This window comes from Euprymna scolopes, chromosome 31 (genome assembly GCF_053919585.1).
Source record: "Euprymna scolopes isolate OS-2025 chromosome 31, ASM5391958v1, whole genome shotgun sequence".
Classification (NCBI taxonomy): Eukaryota; Metazoa; Mollusca; class Cephalopoda; order Sepiida; family Sepiolidae; genus Euprymna; species Euprymna scolopes.
Genome location: NC_136512.1, coordinates 14,654,931 through 14,681,254, shown reverse-complemented (window position 1 = coordinate 14,681,254; position 26,324 = coordinate 14,654,931). Strand labels below are relative to the sequence as shown.

Genomic DNA, 26,324 nt, shown 5'->3' with positions numbered 1-26,324 from the left:
GATTAAAAATTCATTGAGTATATAGGTTGAGAATTGACTTCACATACACGCATTCTCATTTTTATAGACACAAGATTAGTATGAACATTGACAGAGGATGATTTTATTTTTTTTCATCATTTTTGATGACAAGTGTACACGAGTTAATTGATATTTTCTAACTCGATAACACACATAATGCCATCAGCTTCTGGTGGGACATATAAGCTTACATCTCGAAAAATTTGTAAGGTTGTTAACTTGACATGAATTTGTGGCAACTGTCCAAAAATATCATGGGCTTTACTTTCTGTTAACATCAGATTATTATTTTGTCATGCAACCCGATTACCACAAAATACGACAAAAAAAAAAAAAAAAAAAGTACATCTTTTCTTTTGTTCATGAAAAAAATCTAAAACCAATGAAATAACAAAATTCTGAAAAATTTATCACTACGTCAAATACTTTACTAACTAGACCTGTGGAACCCTGTTCAAGCAGCAGCAGCAGCAGCACATTCCTGAAAACCAAATCTTTCTTCAATTTTTTTAAAAAACTCTTTATCACTCCAAACAAAGCATATCAGTACTTGGAACATAAGAGGCTACTATTTGGAATTGTGTCAAAGAGGGGGCTGTGAGAAGTTGAGCAGCAAGATGTCTGTTCACATTACATTTAAACTTTTGCATATCAGTACAGTCAGGGAAGCAGGAAACAGGGGATTCCAAAGTTTATCAGTTCGTGGGAAGAAACTATTAGAGTAGTAGGATTTCCAGAATCTTGAGACCTCAACAGTGAAGGGGTGGAATTTTGCTGTTTTTTGGATTAGTTGGAGGTATGCATGTTTAGGGGACACAAGTGCTAGGAGTTCATCAGAGCACATTTCATTAAAGTGCTTGTAAGGCAAAGACAGGGATGCAACATTGCAGTGATGGGACAGAGGTTTGAGCTTGGCTGACAGTGTGGGATCTATTAAATTGTAAGGCCGGTAACAACATGGTGTGGTTTAAAATATAAATGAGAATTAAATGTGTTTCCTACTGTAACAATGGGGAAGAAAATAGGAGAGAAGGGAGGGATTGGGGTCAGTGGTGTGACTACGGTTTAAAATGAGAGGTGTTATTGTATAATTTTACATAATTATTTGGGGAATATCTATACTAGCGTGTCACGGTTTCCAGATTATAAATTATTAGATCGGGAGATCCTAATTATTAAAAAGGAGGATAGAAAGTGATTACATACTACAAACATTAAATTATCGTATCCGTACACTAATTTCATGTTCGTAGTATGTTATCACTTTCTAGCCTCCTTTTTAATAAATAGGATCTCCTGATCACCAAAGACGCAATGTTAAAAAAAAATAAATAAATAAAATAAAAAAAACGATATCGCTTTTAGGCTGTATGTGAAACTAAAATATGCCTTCTTGGTCTTCTGGCTACGATCCAAGGGTAGTATCTGTTTTGACTAAAGATGGTATAATCATATCATGGGGTTTCCGTTTGCACAGGACGTCCATGCAATGAAAATATACATAGACTTACATAAGGATATTGCAGATAAACCATAATATTCTGACACTACATTAACCAGATCATTTAGATAAAGATTTTTAAATTTTAACAAAACAGTTACAGTAATATCACAGGGTCCTCACTTTAGAAGAACAGCATGCAATAAAATTCTGTTTTAAACTCGGAAATAATGGCACAGAAACATATGGAATGCTTCACTCTACTTTTGGACCATCTTGTATGAATCAAACACCAGTTTTTGAGTGGCATAAGAGATTCAAGGAAGGCACGGAGTCTGTGAGGAATGGTGAGAGGTATGGGAGGAATAAGGATGTCAGAGCACTAGAGTTTATTGGTCAAATAAAGAATTTCATAGATAAGGAACCTCGTGTGTCTATAGAGACAATAAGTGCACAGTTTGATGTCAGTTTGGGAACTGTACACACAATTATTTGTGAGGAACTGAAGTTGCGGAAGAATGTTCACAGTATGCCCAGTATATATTACATATGGAAGATGCTGCTGTGGAATTTCCACAGGTCCCACTAGTATTTATATTATTATTCAAACAATCACTACCGCAAACATGACTAACTGCCAAAGCAGATATTAATGTATGTTATGGATACAGACGCCTACATTTTGCGACATACTAATTATTATTACGTTTTTGTGAATTATAAAACTGCTTTCATCTGAACTCTTGCCTTCCTATCAAGACCATATGCATCTTGATAGCATAAATATGATCAGATTGAGTGGGTTGCTCAAACACAGTTGACCTTTAACCTCTACAGATCTTTCATGGCCTTAGAAAGAGGTTGTAAGCCAGTGTCTTCTGTCAACAAGTTTGTGTACATCTTGACAGGTCTTCCTACTTGAGTGGTTCCGTGTTTATGATCCCACAGTACCACATCACTGACAACCTCATCTTTTCTTCTGTAGCAATATCCAGCATATTGTGTTCCTTCTTTTATTACTGAAGAGATCTTGGGCAGCCAACCATACAGATAACTAATGATTGCGTATCAAATTTTATTAAAATCGGCCCAACCGTTTTCGAGTATATAGGGAACAAACTCACACACAGACAAAGTTCCTTTTATGTAATAGTAGAAATAGAGCTAATACTAATGGAAAAAAGAAAATTATGCTTACTCGGTGTTCGCATTTACTATTTTTCTAGATATATTACTAAAATATTCATATAAAAACATTCTGTTAGCATCATCATCGTATTGGGTGAGTTGGCCGGACCAAATTGACTATTTCTCTCCACAGGTCAATCTTCCATGGCTTTAGGAAGATCTTCAAGTTGTTAGCCAGTGTCTTCTGTCAATAATTTTGTGTACATCTTGACAGGTCTTCCTGCTTTAGCAAAAAAGTGTTTAGGATCCCATATCACTGACGACCTAATCTTTTCTTCCATGGCAATGTCCAGAATATTGTTTTCTTCAATTTCTTATTACTGAAGCATATACAATCAATTTTATAAACTATCATTAGCTTTGAAGCATGTAGACTGTTTCGTATGTTGAGCACACGATTTTTAGTAAAAAAAAAAAAAAGATTTTTTTATATGTGGCATTCATTTACGAGGTGCCTTCAATAAGTTTCCAGACTTTTTTTGCCCAGGCATTTAATTGTTGTAGACTCTTGAAAATTCAGTATGTTATTGCTATACATCTTATGAGATGTCTGACCAATTTTAATGATTTCAGGTTCAAATGAATAGCTATAGCAGGAATTGGAATACACCTTACTAAAGCCCAATTGTCACAGCTGGTGAATTTCAAAAATACAATCTCGACGTGAGGACACTTTAGAAGAACGGCATGCAATAAAATTCTGTTTTAAACTCGGAAATAATGGCACAGAAACATATGGAATGCTTCACTCTACTTTTGGACCATCTTGTACGAATCAAACACCAGTTTTTGAGTGGCATAAGAGATTCAAGGAAGGCACGGAGTCTGTGAGGAATGGTGAGAGGTGTGGGAGGAATAAGGATGTCAGAGCACTAGAGTTTATTGGTCAAATAAAGAATTTCATGGATAAGAACCGTTGTGTGTCTATAGAAACAATAAGTGCACAGTTTGATGTCAGTGTGGGAACTGTACACACAATCATTTGCGAGGAACTGAAGTTGCGGAAGATTTGCATGAAGTTTGTTCCAAAGATGTTCAAAAAGACGGTGTCATGACAACAAGGAGATTGTCAAGATGATCAATTCAGATCCTGCAATCCAAACCTTGCTCCCTGTGACTTTTGGTTATTCCCTAAGCTCAAGGAAGATCTTAAAGGCTGTCATTATGAGACAATTGAAGAGATGAAAGAGACTGTAACGAGGGTCATTGACATGCTTGCACAAGGACTTCCAGAAGTTATTGGAACAGTACAACAAGTGCATTACAGCTGGAGGAGATTACTTCAAAGGGGACTAGAGTTTCACGTGTGTTCTATCAATAAAAGTGCCCATACAAAAAAAGTTGGATACTTATTTAAGGCATCTCGTACATTTAAATAGAACAACTACTTTAAGAAGAAATTGAGGAAGACAGTCAGTTGAAAATTTTGACAGCTGAGAAAAAACGAAGATAAACTTAATTCCTTAAAGATATTAAAACATCTCTGCTATGTTCAGTTGTTTAATCTATATATAAAAGTGACCATGTCCGTGTGTGCGGAATAGTCCTCTGTCAATTTTCGGTCTTCACATGAGAAACTATATGGAGAGGATTTGGACTTGTGGAACAAATTTGATTTGGTCTTTAGTCAGTAAAAAAAAAACTACTAAAGGATCAAAATTGAAAAAATTGGAATTTGGCATAAATTGAATAACCCGTTTGCTTCTGACATCAATACTGCCATAAAGACATCCAAACACAGATGGACAGGGCACGTAGCCAGACAACATGACAACAGATGGTCCATCAGGACAACAGAATGGACACCTCGTGAACATAAGAGACGAAAGGGAAGACCAAGAACGAAATGGAGGGACGATCTGATATAACACATGGGTCCCACATGGCATCAGATAGCTCAGGACAGAGATAAGTGGCTAAAGTTCAGAGAGGGATTACTTATTGAGTGCTAAAACCCTTACTGATTGACTGATTGAAATTGACTAAACGTTATTTCTATGCATGCGCAAATATACATTTATATCTTTACAAATGTTATTTGTTTTAAAGTTTTTGTATGCAGATTGATTTAGGTCAGACGGTAACGAATAAGGCTGGAGAACTTTGTGCTTTAGTTTCGATTCTAGCTGATGGAACCCAAGTCATTTTTTTTTTTTATTTGAAAGCACTATTATATATTGGGTACAATATAATAATCAATAGGGTATTGGCTCTATAATAAATACAAAATCTGCATAAATTAAAATATAATTTAGTGCATTTTATTACCAGACAACACCAGGTGGCCTGCTATTTTTGATTATAAAAACAAATTATAATGAACTAGCATGGGTGCCTGGTGTTGCCCGGGTGTTTGGAGGTGAGCGCTGAGCAAAAACAAAAAAAAAAGAAAAAACAAAAGAAAAAGTGGTAGTATGCAGCAGGCTCGAACCCATGACGCGAAGGCGGAAAAGAAAGTGAAAGAAAATCTGATGTCTTACCGCTACGCCATGACGTGACTGGAAGTCTAAAGCGTTCAAATTTAATGTAGTCAATCAAAAACAAAAGATGACTTGCAGAAATGGCGTTGCTTTTAAACCTCCCATGAAGGCAAGTTAGACACAAGGTCGTTTTTAATGTGGAGGGGAACCAGCTCCCCCAAAAAGGGGGCACTCTGGCAGTATATATAAATAGTAATTGTCTCAGCATGAAGGGTTTCCCCTACATTGACCAAGGACCAATTACAGAACAGATACTACCCGGCCCGAAGAACCAAAAAAAAAAAAAAAAGGTGTTAGTAGGCAGGCAGGTTCGAACCCATGACGTGAAGGCAGAAAGCCCGAAATCTTACCGCTGTGCTACAACGACAAAGAAAGTGAAAAGCATTTAAATTTAGCAATGTTAATCAAAAGCTGTTGACTCCGTGATAATTAGGTCAGGGAAGAATTGAAAGTGCCTGGGGCCAGTTAAGTTATATTTTTTTCACCACGAGGTCGTTCCCAGCTCCCAGGTATCCAAATGAATAGTAATTGTCCGATATGGGAGGTTTTCCACACAGTGATCAAAGCTGATTGCTTACTGGACATCTTTGGCATGAAGCTGGAAAACTGCCTTCGCTTTCGTTAGTTTTGTTTTTTTATACGAAAACCATGAACAAACACGTGGGACCACAGGATAGCATGAATTTTATAAAATAAAAGTCGCTCAAATAAAAGATAGACAACCTCCTTTCGTAAATGGGAGATATTATAATCTAGGGAGTTTATAAAAAGTTTTAAAATGTAGGATTCCCCCCTCCCTGAAAAAAGCCTTTGCTGAACATACAAAAAAGCGTGCACACACACACATTTTCGCTTTTATATAATAGACTAGCAGGAGTGCTCGGCGTTGCCTGGGTGTTTGGAGGTGTAAAAGAAAAAAAAAAGTTTTAATAGGTAGGTAGGCTCGAGCCGAAGCCTTGAGGTGAATAGCCTGATAACTTACTTCGACGCTACGAGGGCAGCGGAATTGAAAATGGTTGAAATTAAACGATTAAAAATTTAAGTGACAGGTGCGTAAATTTAATGAGGTCAAACATCACGTGATAAGAGAAACTTAACTTTGGCTGCAAGCCAGTTTCCCCAAGATGCTGGGGAAAACCAGCTCCCCCTAAAAAGGAGAGTGTCCAAATGAATAGCAACTGTCTGATATGATGGGTTTTGTCCACACTGATCAAAAGCTCATTTCTTTCTGGACGTCCCTGCACAAGTGTCCGGGAAACTAGTTTGCTACGGATTCAGTTTTGCTTTTATACCGAAAAGCCAAACAAACACGTGAAGACCAAGAAATACAGCAAAAATAGCGTGCAAAAGTCGCTCAAATAAAAGATACACATGATATGGTTTTGTAAATCAGAGATATTATAATCTAGGTAGTATATAAAAAGTTCTAAGAAACAGTACCCCGCCCCCCAAACGCCACCTCAAAAAAGCCTTTGCCAGACATACACAAAAAACGCACACACTAACACACATCTTTCCTTTTATATATATAGAATAACAGATAACTACTGAAAATGCTATTACAATTGGAACTTGTATCTTATTAATATAAACAGAATGGATATTATCATGACATTTTATTTTCTTCGTCCTGAATATCATATCAACGAAAGGTCGTGACTGTCTGAATAATCAGATTTTATAGGTCAAATTTTGTCCAGCTTAGAATTTGCAATATCAGATTTCGGCCTTAAAGAAAAGCAAGCAACCTTAGAAGTCAGTGTCCCCAATGATGCTGGGTTAAACAAAGCTAAGAGAGAAAAGATAATAAAATACCAAGGTCTTATGTACAACATGAAAAGAAATTGGAATCTTAGGAAGATCTCATTGATTCCAGTAATTATAGGAGCAACTGGATCCATGAAAGAACTTTAAAAACAACTTGGTAATTATACTGGGAGAACCAAGTGCAAGAGAGATACAAATAATTGCACTTAAAGGGACAGTTGGAATCGTATATCTCTGTCGGAATGTATAAGATAGCGGGTGGAGATCTGGCATCTAGCAAAATGTGTATTCTTGGTTAGAACAAAATGATAAATATTAAAAAAATAGAAAGAATATAGAAAAATAAAGAAAATAGAGAGAAAAAAAGAAAATAGAGAGAAAAAAAGAAAATAGAGAGAAAAAAAGAAAATAGAGAGAAAAAAAGAAAATAGAGAAAAAAAAAGAAAATAGAGAAAAAAAAAGAAAATAGAGAAAAAGAAAATAGAAGAAAAAGAAAATAGAAGAAAAAGAAAATAGAAGAAAAAGAAAATAGAAGAAAAAGAAAATAGAAGAAAAAGAAAAAATAGAAGAAAAAGAAAAAATAGAAGAAAAAGAAAAAATAGAAGAAAAAGAAAAAATAGAAGAAAAAGAAAAAATAGAAGAAAAAGAAAAAATAGAAGAAAAAGAAAAAATAGAAGAAAAAGAAAAAAAAGAAAAAGAAAAAATAGAAGAAAAAGAAAAAATAGAAGAGAAAATAGAAAGAAAAAAGAAAGAAAATAGAAAGAAAAAAGAAAGAAAATAGAAAGAAAATAGAAAGAAAAAAAAAATAGAAAAAAAGAAAAAATAGAAAAATAGAAAGAAAAAAGAAAATAGGAAAAAAGAAAACAGAAAGAAAGCAGAGAACCGTCATTGCAAGTTTAAGTCTTTGTATTAGATGCTGACATGTGTTGAACAGATTTTAGAAATTGATTTCCAAATTAAACTATCCTGACCAGGTTTTTATTTATTCCTATTTTTTTTAATTACTTTCTCCCATGTTTTCCTCTTGGAATGAACCCTGCTACCTCAACTGTTCTACATCTAACCAATGCACTAATCCATTCTTTCATCATCAGATTCAGCTTCACATGCTAGCATATAATCGGGCATAATCGATATAAAACATGCAGCATCCTTACGACCCTAGCGGAAATTATGTAACTATTCACAATACATACACAAGACGATATCAAGACAACACAAAATAGAAATGTGGACAAGATAAAATCTTGTGTTTTATCGTTTGTTTCCATACAATAAATAAAAAGAAGCTGTCTATTGTTGTCCTACAGCGGCCAAAATAAGCTGCCCACTGTTGTTGGTGGACGGAGTGGCCAAAAGTGAGATTGGCAGTAGCAAAGCAATCAACGGAGTAAGCAGAACCTACCTTTCAAGACTCATGGCGCCAAGCACATTCCATCATTATCTGAAGTGACAAGGGGTCGGCATTATGGCCACTCCAACAAAATGAAATAGCGCAAATAAAACATAATAAAAAGCAAGATAGGCATTCTTCTGAGGAAAAAGTACTTGCAGAAAGTTTTGCACAAAAAATTTAAATTGGAAAAAGTAGAGAGAATGAAAGGGAATATCATCCTCCACTCTATAATAAAGACCAATGTGTGCGTTTCCTTAAAACAAATATGTTTATAATGTATATATTCAATAAGGCTATCTTAAAATTGCAACGGTTTTTGAAACTCAATGAAAATGGATTTACACTTTCAGAGCATATTAAACATTTAAAAAAATAAAAAATAAAAAAATAACAGGAATATACACTTAATTCACATTATTTAAATTACTGCGTCTTACACGTGTTTCATTAAATGGTATAAACCAAACAAATCATGTTTATGCCATTCGATGAAATGTGTAAGACGCAGTAATTTATACAATATAAATATGAATTAAGTGTATATCTTGTGATTTTGAAATGTTTAATAAATATATATTTATATATATTACTTTTTATTTAATATAATCTGTCATGGATATGCAAGCAACTGCATGGACATTAACTAATTTGCATATTCCTTTGAAAAACAAACTTTAATTAATTACTTAATCATTTTTATGGTTTCTTATTAAATGATTCTACTTAAGCATAGTTTCTACATTCTGCATAGTTGTGTAGAATTCAAGATGAAAACGTTCTAGCACATGGAAATATTTTATATATATATATATAAGTAACCATGTCGGTGTGTGTGCAAAAAAGTTTCTACCAAACTCCTCTCTGAATATTTGATCTACAGAGTTTAAATTTGATATATAGGGTATTTGGACACTTGAGATTTGTTTTTTAGCTAGCAAAAATTGCTGCTAAGGGGTAAAAATTGCAAACAAAACAGTTGACCTTAGCAGGGCAAGTCGAATAAAACATGTCTGCCGTTTTTTTTTGCACATGCTCCAAATTAAACATTAATAGCTCGAAGTCGCTTAGCTTTTAACTTTTCGTATCCATCTATCTGTAGCTCAGACAGTAATGACACTGGAGCACTGTTCCATTTTCCAGCTTTCCAACTGACTACAATATGATTATAAGTTCTTGATGAGCCGTTCCCTTAAGTAATCTAATTTACTAAATTTCCACTACTAATGGTTACCACAATATTTTTCCATGGACTACCATACACTCATTAACCCTTATTCTCGAGTGGCCTCTGGGCCTTGATAAATGGTGACTCTTTTGTGTAAAAAATAAAAATAAACATTATGCTTTTGATTCTAGCGGATCGTACGCAAGTAATATTTTTATAACTTTTTAAATGATTACTATGCAATTTGGATAATAATAGAAAATTGGCTTTATAATAATATATAATTAATCTGCATGAATTAAAATGTAATATTTATGCATATTTTATGACTGGGCAATGCCGGACAACCTGCTAATATATATATATATACTGTGTTTGTAAAATCAAGACTTCAAGACGAGGTGTTGATGGCAACAAAAAGTGTATTTCATTTTGCGTTACAATTGTTCCAATGTCTAGTTCGACAATTTCAAGCATTATATCGTTTGAAAATTTTCAAAAACCAGTCTGAAGAAATGCTGGTTTTTGAAAATTTTCGAACTAGACATTGAAACAATTGTAACGTAAAATGAAATACACTTTCTGTTGCCATCAACACCTTGTCTTGAAGTCTTGATTTTGCACACAGTATATTAATGCTCAATTATGAAATGTGATAATTTTGTAGCTTAATCCTTAAAGTCAACCATTTTTGGCTTAAAACCTATTGGTATATGAAAATTTACTGAATTACACGAACTCAGTATATTACATATAAGTCTATATATATATATTTTTTTTTTTTACGGTACATTATATGTATTGTTATATTTCTCTCGCTATGTAGTTCCCTACTCTCTTATATATGTCCCCATTTATCCTACCTTTTTTTTCTATCTATATTATACACATCCTTCCTACAGCTATCTCATTTTTAAGCTAATATCCTTATGCCAGTATTTTTGTAAATATATAAACCTGGCTTTTTTTCTTCTGATGAGAAGCATTTTGCTTCAAAATGCCATGGTCTAACACGATTCTTTTTTCCTTATCGATCTGATGATGTAACAAAGTTTTATTTAATTTTGAATCTTCATCTTTTATTTCTTGTATGTATATAAGAAGGCTGTTAGTAATGTAGTATATCGGGATGGTGAAGTGATGCCATAAATGAACAAAAACAGCAAACAAAGGACACATTTAAATTTTAAATCTTTGTAACTGTCCTGAATTTGTATTCTTGTTCCGTTTCACGGCATACTTTTGGTTTGTTTCCTAAAAAAAAAAAAAAAAAAAAAAATGTACCTCAGAATTATTAAAGACATTTTAGCATTCAGTTTATTCTGCGGCATCGATATTCCTCATGCGAGAACGATTTTAAAAACTAAATAAATATACAAGGATTTCTAATTTAAATACGACCTTTGTTCGTTTGTATGTTTTTGTTCATACAACAGGTCATGTTACCATCCAGATTTTCTACAGTGCTAACAGCCTTCTTATACACTTATATATTTATTTACCAATAATGCTTCAAGCAAACTACCTTTCCCATACATAACAGTAAATAGTCAAACAAAACAAAGAATACAAATTCAGGATAACTGCTAAAATTCATAATTTAAATGCGTCCTTTGTTTGTCTGCTTTTGTTCATACGTCACAGCAGTTCACAATTCTAACACCCTTTTTACAGACTAACATATATATATATATATATATGCGTGTGTGTGTGTGTGTAATTTAATTATTTGGAGCAGTGATTACATATGAATTTATAACAAAGTTTTCATTAAGAGAGCTCAATAATGCAATACTAGAGCTATAAATATTTTTCTTTGAAGATACCATGTTGAAATAAGAAAAAGAAAACCACATGTAATAGATTAAATGAAAAACTGGCCTCCAAGCCACTATGAATTTCGAGTGATTACTGCACTACTATTAAAAATGTAGATAAAGCCTACTTGAAACACACACACACACACACACATATATATATATTTATTCCATCACACAAAAATTAGCGAGTAAAAAAAAATGCAGGACAAAGCAGTTTCAAATGTTTAGAGTAAGGGAGAAAGCAAATATCAAGTCAGACATCCCCACCTCACTGTCTGAAATGAATTCAAAAAGAAATCCTTCATTATACATTTATTTTTCTTATGTTGTTATGCTTTTTTTCCAATAACATTTTAAACAAGCCATGCATGCGTGGTCCCCCTCCACAAATGAAAAATTTACTTTCACCATGACTAATGTTTGTGCAAAATGTCAAAAGACTCCAAGGCGTGATTATAGAGAAAAGTGTGAACAAATGAACAAATTGGGGACAATTTTACCCCTATCATTCTCTCTACGGGACAACCAGAGTTATCCCGGAAAATCTGTTCTGGTGAAAATTTACTTTTACCATGACTAACGTTTGTGCAAAATTTTTAATAAATCCAAGGCGTGGTGAAAAGTGTGAACAAATGAACAGATGAACGATTTCGAGGAAATTTTACCCCTATAATGGCCTCTAGGGAGGGAGGGGGGTCAGAACTATCCTGGAAAATCCGTTCTAGCAAAAAAATTACTTTCACCATGACTAATGTTTGTGCAAAATTTCAAAAAAATTCAAGGAGTTGCTATTAAGAAAGTGTGAGCAAACAAACAGGAGTGAATTACTCGGTCCAATAATTTTATCATTTTAACAAAAGGGCTACAATAATATCGCAGTGTCTCCATTCACACTGAACGTCCACAGAATGCCCAGCAGCAATATATTACATATGAAAGATGCCGCTGTGGAATTTCCACAGGTCCCGCTAGTTATTTATGAATTTCTTATACATGTCTTTATTTTATTCAGATGTTAACTTTCTTAAATGTATAACTTTCATAACTTCTCTAAATTAACTTTATTTTAAATTTGATCTGTAATTTTTATTTCTTATACTTTTTTTTTTTTACCATTATTCAAACTCCATTCACTCCCAGATTTTGTAAGCTGTCTGTATACTCCCATTAACCATTGAATTTTCGTGAATATTTATGTATTTCCTATTAGTAGCGAGACCCATAGATCATAACAGACTTTGGATAATCAGATTTCAACATAGTCATATTTTAAAAACCAAAGCATTTTAAGTTCTCAAAATATTACCATATTGTTTGGGAATTAATATCCTTTCACATCCATTAATAAACTAGCAGTACCCGCTAACCGGTGTTGCTCGGTGGAAACCTTCCCTCCACCTTGGAAAAAATTAAAGTATGATCGTTGTTGTTTTTCTGCCAACCCCAACCTCCTCATGTTACAAACGGCTTTTGGAATAGACACCCCCAACTCCTCATGGTAAGAATGGCTATCAGAATGTCAAGAACGAGTGGAGGGAGGTGGTGTAATAAGGATATTGAGTAACGCTCAGCGATAAAAAAATAAAATAAAAATAAATAAACAATACAATATAGCAGTGAGAGGAAAAAGAAAAAAAAACTAGACGTAGTAGGCACCCCGGGTGGAGAATGTTGGAAAAAAAACAAACAAAAAAATTGTTACTTACAGGCCTCCTCGACTAAAACTAGTTTGTCATAAAGGTTTATTAAGAAACAAATTTATTTAAGAAAACCTAGAATCCTATCCTAAGGAAATGAAACGAAACTTCCGTGTATTTATCTGTAATATCTTTATTAATTACTGCAATAGTTAGTGTCAATTATTTAACGTATCACCATAACAAAAATAAATAAATAAAACAAAGTAAACAAATGTAAAACCTCAAAAAGAAAAACACACACAAAAAAAATTGAAGGTTTTTCATTTCATTTCGATAATATAAAAGAAAAAAAAAGAAAAAAGATGAAACAAATAAAACTGTTTGAATTCGATAATAAAAAAACTGAGTAAGATGTATCACCATAACTCAAAAATTAAAACGAAAAGTAAACAAATGTAAATAAACCTCAAAAACAAAGAAAAGGAAAACACAAAAAACAAGTATAGTTTTTTTTTGTTTTATTTGTATAATATAAAAGAGAAACAAATGAAAAAAAAAACAAACAAATAAAACTGATTAAATGCGCTAAGAAAAAAATGAGGAAAATGGGGGAAAAAAAACACTGAATGTTAGCTGTATTTAACACAAGCCGTAAATTAGGAAACACGTAGTTGAACATTTATAAATAATGCCCCCCCCCCACCAAAAAAAAAAAAAAAATAAATAAATGTGGATTATATTTATTGTGTTGTTACGTTGTTTGGGATGCTTTTTACTTTGCTAAAATATAATTATATGTCTGTATCCGAAAGCGAGGACAAGTTGATGAAGTGTTAGTATTTTTGTTTAGAGGAATGGAAGGTGAATGCTATGTCTATGAGTTTATGGATCAGTTATGTAGGGTGGGATCTCAGTTTACATACCCTGTGAGTAAAAATATGTGGTGTAGGAGGGGAACAGTGGGAGGACTTAGTGAATAGGGGGGAAAATGGGAACTCCTTCCTCTGTAGGTAGTTACGATGAGGATGTCGCTCCTAGTATCAAATCTAGGGTTTTATTATTACAAATTATGAATTTAAGTGTCTAAAATGCTGTTCTATAGTTGCATAAGATATTGGCAAATAGTGTAGACATAATTAATTTGTATGTGCAATCTGCTGTTGTAAACCTACGGTATTTTGGTCTAAACGAGAAAAACTGCAATGTTTTTATTATATACAAGCAGATAATACTCTACACGGCGTATACAAAGTTTGGAACAAATGAAATGAAAATCTTAATGCTAAACATTTTGGTAATTTTATTCCTTTTAGAAAACTCTCCGTTCATTTAAAAATGTGTTACTACTCCTCTATATGGAATTTTGTTATGAAATTTGGAAACCAATCAGAAAAAATATCAATCTCATTTGCTGTAAGTGCAGAAGTAAACTTCCATGGCAAATGCCATTAAAGATATTAAATTAACATAAAAAGTCAATATGTATAATTATTAAAAATCAAATGAGTATGTTTATATTCTGAGATGTAGAAGGAAGAAAGGAGCAGTCATTATTTCGATCCAAAATAGGTATAGTAGGTAACAGAAAAAGAATAGCATAAAAAATAAAACAAATGGCGTTCATAATACCATTAAGTTATGAACATTTTGCTTTCAGTGTTACTGGGACAGTAAGAGTAGATACTACAATGTGCATGAAAATGGCTGCAATTATCTCTTTGGAAGTCTTAGTTGAAGAACAGCTAATTGGTAGAAAATGTAAGAAATGTTATAAGGAAATGAATAAGTTGAAAAAAATAAAGTTCAACTTAACATCATGGCGAGGAGAAAAAAATATAAAATTTTGATGAAGGAACATAACTCCGGAATATATTAATTTTAAGTGAATACTTGTCTATTTTCATAATATTGCATTGTAATTCGGCTTTCAAACATATTTCATGTGCATTTCAATTTAAAATCTCTTCATATTGTTCACATGCCTGATAAACTCTTTGCTCGGTCAACAATGGTAAAGTTCTGTTGGCCAGTCATGGCAGGAATTTTCTGGACTTAGTGGCACTACTTTATCTCTGTGCTCCAATGGTATTGTCAAGGTATCAAAATTTTTTTAACAACTCCAACAGCTTGAGTGTCATTTTCACAACGTTTCGGTCGATGTAGCCTCCGACCTTCTTCAGGTGTATCTTGTTGCACTCTGAAATGTCTGCAAGGACCCATGACGCAGTGGTTAGGATACTTAGAACATTCAATTATAAAAGTGATATTCTTTTTTCACATTTTATGAGTTGATCTATATGGTCAATACTGTCATTTCGGATGGACCAACCTATTGAGATGCAAAAATAATTAAATAAATAGAGGGTTGAGTATTTGATATTCTCGTGAATGTTGAACGTTCAATTCTCAGTGTGGGCGACCAAAAAATACAATTGCAAATTACTTAGGACCTCCATCCAGTCATGACTGATGGAACGAGAGCATGCTACTCTTGTGAAGTGAATAAAGAAGTTCCAGTTCGAAATTCTGTCCAAATTCCAGAGTTCGGCAAGATACACTTGAAGAAGGTCAGGGGTAATGTAGACCGAAACGAAAAAAATATTGAAGACAATTATTACTAACGGGTGTTAGACTAATTGAAGAAGGTCGGAGAGTATTTTGACCGAATCATTGTGAAAATAACACTAAAAGATGAAAACAGCAGTCCGAAGAATCCAAACAATATGGATAACCAAACCTCATCTCAAAAATTCAGAAACGAAACTCCAACAGTTTTGTCATCCAAATATCCTTTCTCCACGTCAGAATTCTTATCAGTTTCCACCGTCTTGTACTTCTTGCACACAAACTAGTTAATATCTTGCAACTTATCTGCTATTTCACCACCTTTATTCTTTTGATTGGTCCTTAAGTCATGGAAAAGTGTTTAGATTGAAAACCCAATTGATCTGACAATGACAGGCATGTCAGCCTTTAGCGATTTATGGAACAAAAAAAATGTTTAGAAAGTGGACAGACAAACAACTTTATTTTTATATATAATATTATTAAAAGAAAAAAAGGGTACTTGTTAACATTGGTGATCTTTTAAACCAACACATTTTAGGTGAAAACATTGTTAGGTACTTAGGTGTCATGGCAAAATTAATGAATAAATTCTAAAAATTAAATGATCCAGTAAAGATAAAATTTATCGAATTATCAAGTTTTATCGTATGTTTTAATGTGGAAGAGTTGTGCGACCAATTCAGTATGACAAATAAGGGAGAAAACCATGGCTTTACATTAAGAGTCCACCATTTTTAAACACAATATCTGGAAACAATTATAATCAAGTTTTTTTTTTTTTTAAATACTTCTATAGCACATCATTTAATGTATCCTTTTTTTGTAATTTTTAAAATTTATACTAATTTAGCCGCAACACATAAGTATGTAATAATGTTTTCACCTGAAATGCGTTGGTTTTAAAGATCACTGATGTAAACAAGCACAAAAAAAAAAAAAAAAAAGAAAGAAATAGGAAAACGCTGGATACTTACTTGGGCCATTGCTTTTCTTTGCTAGTCAATGGTACATAAATAACTCCCATGTGGTTCTTTTTGGTAACGGTGCCATCAAGTGCTTTGTCAATCTGCTGTAGCATCTGGTTCTCACCTTGACCGCCAACCGGAATCACTAAACGGCCACCAGGTTTCAATTGCTCAACCAGCTTCAAAAATAAAACAAATTAAAAGCTCATACATTATATATTGAAATCACGTGTATTTTTTGAAGTTTCAATGTTTGATAAATGGAGAGTAGAAGGTGGACATTTAGTTTGCTTGGTGCTTCTTCATTATTAGAATGATATTGAATTTCAAGTAAAACTAATGATATCTACTTAATTGTCATGTCATAGTAACAGACATATCCCCCCATTTTTTTTTTTAAATAAGGTAGAAAATTAATTATTAATGAAAATAGTTTTCCAAGAAAATTAGCAAAAATAGTTTAGGTAAAAAAAAAAAAAAACTAAATAAAAAATAAAAGAACAAACAAAACAGTTCATATCGTAACAGGGAAGATAACTATTTTCTGAAAACTGAAAATCTTAGGGCAATTTAGCAAAACTCAATTTTACCTGTCATGGAATGGGAGTAACTTTTAAGCAAACAAATGTATGCATAATTAAGAGTATATAGCGATATAACTGTGTGTGTGTGTGTGTGTGTGCGCGCGTTATTTTATTCAATTTAAGTAAACAAAATTACCATAAATTAACTTGGATACCAAATGCAGATATAGGAAAACGCTTCATCCCTTTTCTCCTTTCATATTTGGGTTTCACTGAGTTAATTCTTTATTTCCTGTCACCTAAAAACTGTAGGCATTCTGACCTAATTTAAGTGATGAAAAATACCTTCATTATAACTGATTAAACTCGCTTCCCCACTCCTTGAAATAATCATGTGTATACACGCATAATTTTAAGAAAAAGCCTCCAAAAAACTTTTCCTTTTTCCTTTCTATTTGGTTTTCATTTTCATTAACTGACTGGCCTTAAATAAGACACGAGGTTTATTGTCGCCTGACAATGACTTTTTAGATTGAAAGAGTAAAGTTATTGCAGCGACTTATTATAATTTTGTTTACATAACTTGAATAAAATAATATCCTGCTCTTTTCATAGAGTACTATAAACAACCTTATAGAAATTCAATGGTTTTTACTTTTGGGTATTTTTAACCTGGAATATGTACATGTGTGTGTGTGTGTGTGTGTGTGTGTGTGTGTGTGTGTGTTAATCAGAAAAAAATATATATATAAACAGTCCTCACCGCTTCAGGTAGTTGAGCTGCTGCTGCACCTACATGAATTGCATCATAGGGGGCATCAGCTTTGTGGCCTTGACGTCCGTCTCCTGTGACGAGTTTCAATTGTCCAGTTTCAAGCAACCGGGACAGATTAGGATCTTTTTTCACATTTTCAATAGACATTTTTACGAGTTGATCTATATGGTCAATCCCAACTGCCATTCCAGTTGGACCAACCTATGGAAATGCAAAAACAAAGACACATAAATAGATAAAATATAGATAAATAGATAAAAGAATAAAAAATAAAGGGTTGAACATTTGAAAACTTGAGGTAAATACAATACGAAAACGATAGAGAATTTATACCTACTATATCATATTTAATAATTGTAAGACCACATGTGCTACCTCATTCGACAACTACTGACCCTGAGGTTTCCGTGGTCTTCTTTCATTTATCCTGAAATATCTTTTGACGCTGGCATGAACGCTTCTACTCAAACCTTACCATGTAAATTATTATAATCAAGAAATCTATATATTTACCTGAAATTGGATGATGTTATAAAGGATGAATTGGACGTACCAAAAGCTGTAAATGTGTATGTTTCATTGAAAGCCACAAAAGTCTTATTGTGAGTCTATTAACTGACGCCGCAGCACTTTGTGCAGGTGAGAGTACTTTGATGAGCAGCAGTGGCCACAGACAAAGCTATTCTTAGAGGAATTCTTCTCCACCTCCTGATGTAATTTGTAGGAAGTGTGAATGCGGTGTTGAGATGGCCAAACACATGAACAAATTGTCCCAAAAGTTCAGCTGCTTACTATCCATTCCCACTCTGTCCTAACCTCCAACCCAGAATGTGCATTATTGATTCTCGGAGAGAAGCATGGGCATCTGGTGATCTCTGATCATTCTTATCAACGCATCTATGGACAATCCACGGCAAGCAAGAATGCTCAGTCATCTATTGTAATGCAGAACGAAGAAAACAATGCGTGACGACTGAGCAACCACTGATTCCTGTTGAACTGTATCGGGATGATTTCGAAATCTTTCAAGAATGTGAAAGGGCTACAAATCTACGAGAAAGGTGGTCTCGATCAAAATCAACCAACATCAATATACAGCATAATCATGTTGACACACCAGTTCTCTTTTGATTACCTTAAGCAAGGTTGAACCTGGTCAGTACCAGATGGGTTACTATTTTGGGAAAATCAGGTGCTGCGTGTAGGAGGACTTTGACACCTACCTAATGGTGTCAATTTCCCTGATGAGTATATACAAGCAACTGTTCCAACTGATCGCTGTGAAGACGAGTGGAGTGATAACCATCGACATGGACTGACCGGACACTCCGCAGTATTATAGCTGCAATCCAAGGTGAAATCCAAAGATATCTAAGCAACCACTGCTCCCTGTTGGGAGGAACTTGAAAATCCTTTAGGAACATGAAGTGCTCCAAATCTATTAGAAGAACCTCAATCAAAAGTAGATAATATCACCATTTCTATGTCCGATGAAATATTCAGGTCCAACTCAATGACAATACCAGCAACAGCAGCAGCGTATAATCATAAGTATGTTTCTGTTTGTCCTTTCCACTGTTTCTCTGAAAATATAGTGCCAATCTAATTCAAATTTTGTATGGGCCTTTGTTATAAGGTGCGATGAACTAAGTATTATGGTATCCGTTCGATGCAATTTAATAGGGATTCATTGCCTCTGTTCAGTCTCAAGAGACCATGGATACCCTCTATGAGGGTGGCTGTACATGTAATTTGTTGGGATTAGTTACCACAACAAAACATTGACTCTAGACGTTTTGGCATACAGCAATCGTTCTAAGTCAATGGGCAAGAATTTTTGCTTGTTAAAAACGGGCAAAAAGTTTACTTTTCAAATATTTAAGAAAACATTTTAGAATTTCTAAATATTTAATAACAAGCACTAATCAAACAGGTCATGGTTGGCTCTAGTACTTATAAAAGAAACAATAAAACATGAAAATAAAAGTATAACAGGATCAGGTGGTTAAGTAAACTAGTTCTGAATTCCAAGTAATATTTGTAGTGCACACGAACCAATGACGGTTCAATGACAGAAAGCTGCTTGGTAATTAATCAACAAACCTGCCATGAATTTATTTTCACGTAAATATGAACACATTTTGGAATTTCCAAATATTTAATAACAAACACTAACACAACAGTACTCACCATTAATGCCATACATGCGGTCAAATAGCCACTTCCTGAGCCAACATCCAGAGCATGAGACCCTTCTTTCAAATGATCTCGTAATAATTCCAGTGCATACGCATGCTAAAAGAAATGAACAAAGCTTAGATCATATGCTTATCCAGTATCTTTATCAAAATAAAAGTTTCCATTAAAAAATGATTAAAAAATTCTATGGATTATGTATTAGAAAAATAAATAAAACAGAATCAGATGATTAAGTTAGCTAGTACTTATTTACAATGCCTCCCCACGGGACAGAGTTAGACACCAGGGTCATTTTTTAACGTGGAGAAAAGGTGCAAAAATAAAAAATTGTCTCAGTCGTGAAGGATTTCTCCTCCACTGAAAGAGGACGAGAAATGGATGTGCCGCATCTGAAGAACAGATACTACATTTTGATCCCGGCCTGAAGGCCAAGAACAGCAGAAGTTGTATCTTTCTTTATATTTAAAAAAAAAAAAAAAAAAAAAAAAAAAAAGGAATATCCTTATTAATTATTACTCAATTTCTTTTAACTACTTTAATATGAAAGGATATCTCCCTTTCTATTGTAAGGACTAATAGACGGATTTCCTCCCTGCCATACTAATAAGGAAATGTTTCACCGAGCTAGTCTGTGTCCTTTCCAAACTCCTCAATAAATGCCTAGCAGTCTTGCTTCACTGATTGGTGAAAAATTTGCCTCCATTGTACCAATATTCAAGAATGCTAACAAAAGAACTAACCGTTTAATTATCATGCCATCAGTCTTCTCCCCCTCTTTGCTAAAATCTGTGAATATTTAATCAAGCACTAGTCCACCATCTTGTAAATGCTAAGCTTCTTTCTGACCAACAGTATAGATTTAGGCAACCCCATTTTACTGTGGATATTTTAGCGGTCATCTCTAAACGCACATACCATGCACTGAATAAGGCAGAGGAGGCTAGAGCTGTAGCGTTTGACATATTCAAAGTCTTTGACAAGATCTGGCATGAAGGGCTTCTCATGAAAATTAAATCCTATAGTATTTCTGGACGAATACTCAACATTATCAAATCTTTCCTTGAAAAGAAACATTCAAGTTGTTCTTGATGATTATACGTCTAAACAACATAATGCAGGTGTGCCCTGAGGGAGGGGAAGGTTTGATGCTGGGACTTATTATTCCTGATATTTATAAATAATCTCCCTGATAAAATTGTGCCCAAGATGGATATATTTGCTGATGACATCATGCTCTGTAATAGACATGAGGTAAAAGCGGATGTACACATAGCTAAGGCAATGGCAGAAACCTTAAAAACAGTTTTCAGTCTGTAGTGAAATAGAACCATAAATAACATTTGATGCTACTAAGACTAAGCTTCTTTCCTTTAACAACTACAGAAAAAAACTTCTCAACCAATGATTGCCATAAAAAAATAGCACCCTACCTGAGAGGCCATCTTTCAAACTCCTGAACTAACATTCACAAGCAACACAAATTGAAACAAACAGACAGAATATTGCCAAGTATGCTGGAAAGAAGTTGGGCTCCCTCTATTGTGTTCCAGAGAACATCTTATGTCTTTACAAAACCACAATTCACCCATGCATGGAGTTAATGTTATCGGATCTGTGTTGCGGCATTTACCACTAGTTTCTCACTGTTAGACAGGGTTCAAAATAATAAAAAAATAAAAATAAAAACAAATTTTTAAAAAGGGTTTCAAATCTAATAGATTCCACACTGTTGACCAAGCTACAATCTCTGTCTCATCACTGAAATATTGCATCCCTGTGTCTTCTTTACAAGTACTTTAATGGAATATGCTCTAATGAATTTATAGTACCTGTGCCTCCTCGATGTACATATCCTTCAATAATCTGACAAGCAGCAAAATTCCACACCTTCACCATTGAGGTCCCTAGATGCTGGAAAACCTTCTACTCTAATAGTTTCACCCATTGGACTACTAAACTCCTGTCCCTGTTTTCCTGATTATACTGAACTGCAGACGTTTAAATGTAATGTGAACAGACCTCTTACTGCTCAACTCCCCACAGTCTCCTCCTGTTGGACATGATTCCAAATAGTATACCCCTTACATTTCAAGTAACAATATGCATAGTTTGGGGTGAGAAAAAGTAAAAAATTAAAAAATTGTAATAAAGTTAAGTTTTAATTGTCTCCATTACGCTTCATCAGGAAAGTGTGCAATGGATCCAAGGAGGGAGGGAGGGAGGGAGACAGAGAGAGAGAGAGAGAGAGGGCGGGAGAGAGAGAGAGAGAGAGAGAGGGCGGGAGAGAGAGAGAGAGAGAGAGAGAGAGGGCGGGAGAGAGAGAGAGAGAGAGAGAGAGAGAGAGAGAGGGCGGGAGAGAGAGAGAGAGAGAGAGAGAGAGAGAGAGAGAGAGAGGGCGGGAGAGAGAGAGAGAGGGCGGGAGAGAGAGGGAGAGAGAGAGAGAGAGGGCGGGAGAGAGAGAGAGAGAGAGAGAGAGGCAGAGAGAGAAAAGAGTCAGCGAGTCAGATAAGGGAGAAAAGATGAAGGTACATAAAAGAATTACTGCATTTTATATATATATATATATATATATATGTGGAAGATATTTATTTTAAATTACCATTATTAATTATCTGTCTCACATAATAAATCATGACTTTGCTAACTGTAGAACACTTACCATGTGTGGAGCACTAATTGTGACTGCATAACCAATAGTCTGTGGAGAATCGGCATATGGGTTCCGTTTTGAGAAATGACTTCGATCAACATTTTTCATTGTGTCGCGAACTCTCTCTGTTTCAATTATACCATTTTCTAAAAAAGAAAAAATTTATAAACATCTAATAGTAAAGATTTAAAACAAAAGCTAAAAAAATATTTAAAAAATAAGTTGAGAGGCAACAATTAACAAGAATTTAGAAAATTACTTATCCATATAATAAGGGTTAAACAAAAACTAAAAAAAAAAAAAAAAAGATAACAATAATGCGTATTGTTAATCCATGCGAGTAATCTCCTCTGAAAACTCCAGTCCTTGATTTTCGGTTAACACATAATAAAACTATGTACGCGTTTCCGGAATTATTGAAAATGTTGGAGAAAAATGCTGCCTATTTTCTATTCAGTTAAAACGACCAATTATTTAAAAATGTTATTTAATATTCATCGATCAGAAGGATAAGTTGACAAAGAAATATAAAGTCTTTGTATATTTAATTTCATGTTTGCAGTCCATGATTTCTCAATTTTATATTTACAAGAAAACCAGAAATCAGTTAAAATATTACAAGTTAGGAGAGAATTATTTCATTTTCTTAGTCACAAGTAATATTTTAACATTAATTACTCAAGAAAAATAGAAAAAGAAAAGCATCAAACAGATGCTTTCTCAATTGTATAAGTAAATTTATTTAACAAGAACTTTTTCAATGAAGGATTTTCAACAACTAAACTCAAACAAACCCACATTTGCCTCCTCCCTTGAGGTTTGCATTCACGAACAGTCGCGGCTCGTGCCTGGAGCTGTGGAACTGCAGCATCCCCAAGTCATTTCTACTCAATATTATCGATACACGTTAAAAAGAATACGTTTATTTTTTTCTTTCTATGTGATGATATATCATATTAATAATTATATATATATATATATATATAAAATCCTGAAGCTTAATGTTGATAACTATCCCCATACTCATAAGCATAAAAGTAAAACTTTACTTGGAGCTGCAAAATTCAGTTACACATTCTTAGTGAAGTTCGCTTATGCGCATGCCCGATCTAGACGGCCAATATGAGCCAATTTGGAGCTGTAGTTTTCGCAGTTCCAAACGCTCGTGAAATGCAGTGTTTGTGTGTTTTCGCTTATTTTTTTTTTAAGAGGCTTGTTTACAAATGTTTTCTTTTTATTATTATTATTAAAAAGTGTAACGTGTTCTTGTAATTAAAATCTCCACATTAAAAAAATTCCCACACTTTTAAATGCGATTTAAGCAGACAAAAATATACAATATGCTAAACTTTTTTTTAATTAAAAGTGTTCGGGCTTTTTAGCCTTGAAGCTACCAACGCGACTAATGTTATTTTATTTTTTTACCTATATGGCTTATTTTGTTTGTGTTTTTAAGTAGTTTGAAATCTATTTATTTTGCAGTAGTTAAACTTTACAGAATAAAACATATTTACATTTTTTCTATAGAAAAGCGAAGAAAATTTTATTTTTAAAATACATTTTAGTTAGAAATGTTTTTAACTTATGTATATATAAATATATATATATACACACACACACACATGTATATGTACACATATATATATATATATATATATATACACACACCCATATATATATATATATATATATATATATATATATATATATATATATATATATATATATATAAGCTTTAGCATTTATTTACCTCCCACGAAGACAATGTAAGAAGTTTTACACTTTGAACAGTTTTTTTAATTAAAATGTGCAATAACAAGACGAGTATGTAAACCGTTTTTATAATAAGCAAATAGTAAATAGCAAAGTTTGTTTTTATTTTTATATAAAAAGTTGTAAAAAGATTTGTAAATGAAATTATGTATCTTTAAATTTTTTTTGTTTGCTCATAGTACAAACATGTAAACTTTTTTTTATTCTATATTTTATTTATAATTTGTTACAAACACACATTTTTAAATTTTAAATAAAACTGTTATCCAATAAAATCATTTTTAAATGGTAAACTCCTAACTTTACCATTGTTTGCAGGCAAGTAAATTTCAAAGATTTTGTTTTTATGAAAAAATAAATTATTAAAAAATTGTAAATAAAATGTATTTTAAAAAAATGTTTTTCGTTTGTTTGCCTGCAGAAAAAGCCCGTACAATTTTATTTAATCTGTAAAGTTTAAAAGAAATATATTTGTATATTTTTTTTATTACTCTGTAAAGTGTACACAATTTAAAATAGTGTTTTTTAATTGAAATGTTTTTGTGTATTATCCCTTTTTCGACGGCTTATAATGGCAAAGTTAAAAATATTTGTATTTTTAAAAGCAATTTTAATGACAAGCTTATTTTGTTATATGCCTATTTTTAATTAACAAGCTTTTTATAAATAAAACCGTTTTTAAATAGTAAAACATTTTTCGTTAATAAAAATCTGTGACCTAAAAGTTATAAAAGTATGATTCAACTCAGTTAGAACTTCCGGTTCAGTTGAATCGCAAAAAGAGGATCACGCAAATATTGTATTCCTTCTACCCTAATTGATATTCTACTAATAGACTACCTAGTACTTACCTTTTCCAACACAATTGATATAAAAAGAATTTAACCAGGGCCTCCTTGCATCCCCAAGAAATAACTTCTGTGACGGTAAATGAACTTCAACAGATTGAGTTTTCACAGCTGTCTCTCCATGATAAAGTTGAAATTAAGAAAATGATGCAAATGTCATGAAAGGCAAAAAAGCTGGTGTTCAGGCGAAAATAAAAGCAGTTTATAGTAATTCACATTTCACTCACTGTTATGCGCATCAACTTAATTTAATAATGAGGAATGCAGCAAGCATTACACAAAATACTAGAATGTTTATCTCTAACATTTTGGCTATTCCGACTTTCTTTTCTAGATCACCACAGCGTCTATCCATTTTTCAAGAAGCATCTGGATGTAAGCATTCTACATCCATCCGCCACAAGGTGGAACTTTAACATACATAAATAGAGTTCATGAAAATGTTCAAGCATTAAAAAACTCACTGAAATTCAGTCAACATCATATGTAGATGAGACCGTTGCAGAAGCGACAGGAATTCTGAAATATTTGAACGATGAAAATTTCATATTTTGGTTTGAGCTATTTCATAAAATTATGTCTCATGTTGAAATTATTTCTCGGGAAATTAGCATATATAAAGTCAATGAATACATAACAAATTTCAAAACTGCTATTTTAGAGATAAGAAACACCAAATACTGTGAAAACCCTTCACAAACACTCAAGGGTGAAGCTAAAGAACTGTGACTATATATCTGTTGATATAACGCGGACAGATATTCTTCAACTAAACATTTAATACTTGCTAAATTGTTTTACAAGATAAGCTTTTCTAGTTTTAAGAAAAAACTACCTCCAGAAGAGATATCCTTGACAACTGAAGCATCTCATGATTGACAAAGAAAAGTTTTAAACTGAGCTAGAAATATTTTATAGTAGGTCAGATATCCATGAGTATTGCAAAGTAATTGATCTCCTGAAATTTATTTTAGAAAACAATTTAAACAATGTTCTTAGTGAAATCACAAAACTCATAAAAATTATATTAACAAATCCCATGACTACATCAGAGGCAGAACGTTGTTTTTCAACTCTGAAAAGAATAGAAACTTTTCTAAGGAG

General features: G+C 33.2%; 1 protein-coding gene across 19 annotated transcripts in view; it reads right to left on the bottom strand.

Moving 5' to 3' along the window:
• The window catches only part of LOC145255641 (protein-L-isoaspartate(D-aspartate) O-methyltransferase-like), a 149,330-nt gene that overhangs the window by 34,660 nt on the left and 88,346 nt on the right, over positions 1 to 26,324 (bottom strand). For 10 of the 19 annotated variants that reach the window (XR_013863870.1, XR_013863872.1, XR_013863873.1 and 7 more), the window contains 4 exons: positions 22,609 to 22,745; positions 19,941 to 20,045; positions 17,739 to 17,951; positions 16,461 to 16,630 (listed from right to left, as the gene is read on the bottom strand). Coding sequence is in view for 6 of the 19 variants with exons in the window: in XM_080114178.1 (XP_079970304.1) it covers positions 16,461 to 16,630; positions 17,739 to 17,951; positions 19,941 to 20,045; positions 22,609 to 22,745 (625 nt within the window). In the remaining 13 variants the exon portion in view is untranslated. Of the gene's footprint in view, positions 1 to 8,302; positions 8,342 to 16,460; positions 16,631 to 17,738; positions 17,952 to 19,940; positions 20,046 to 22,608; positions 22,746 to 26,324 lie in introns of all 19 variants that reach the window. The other 9 variants (XR_013863875.1, XR_013863876.1, XR_013863878.1 and 6 more) reach the window with 1 other exon arrangement.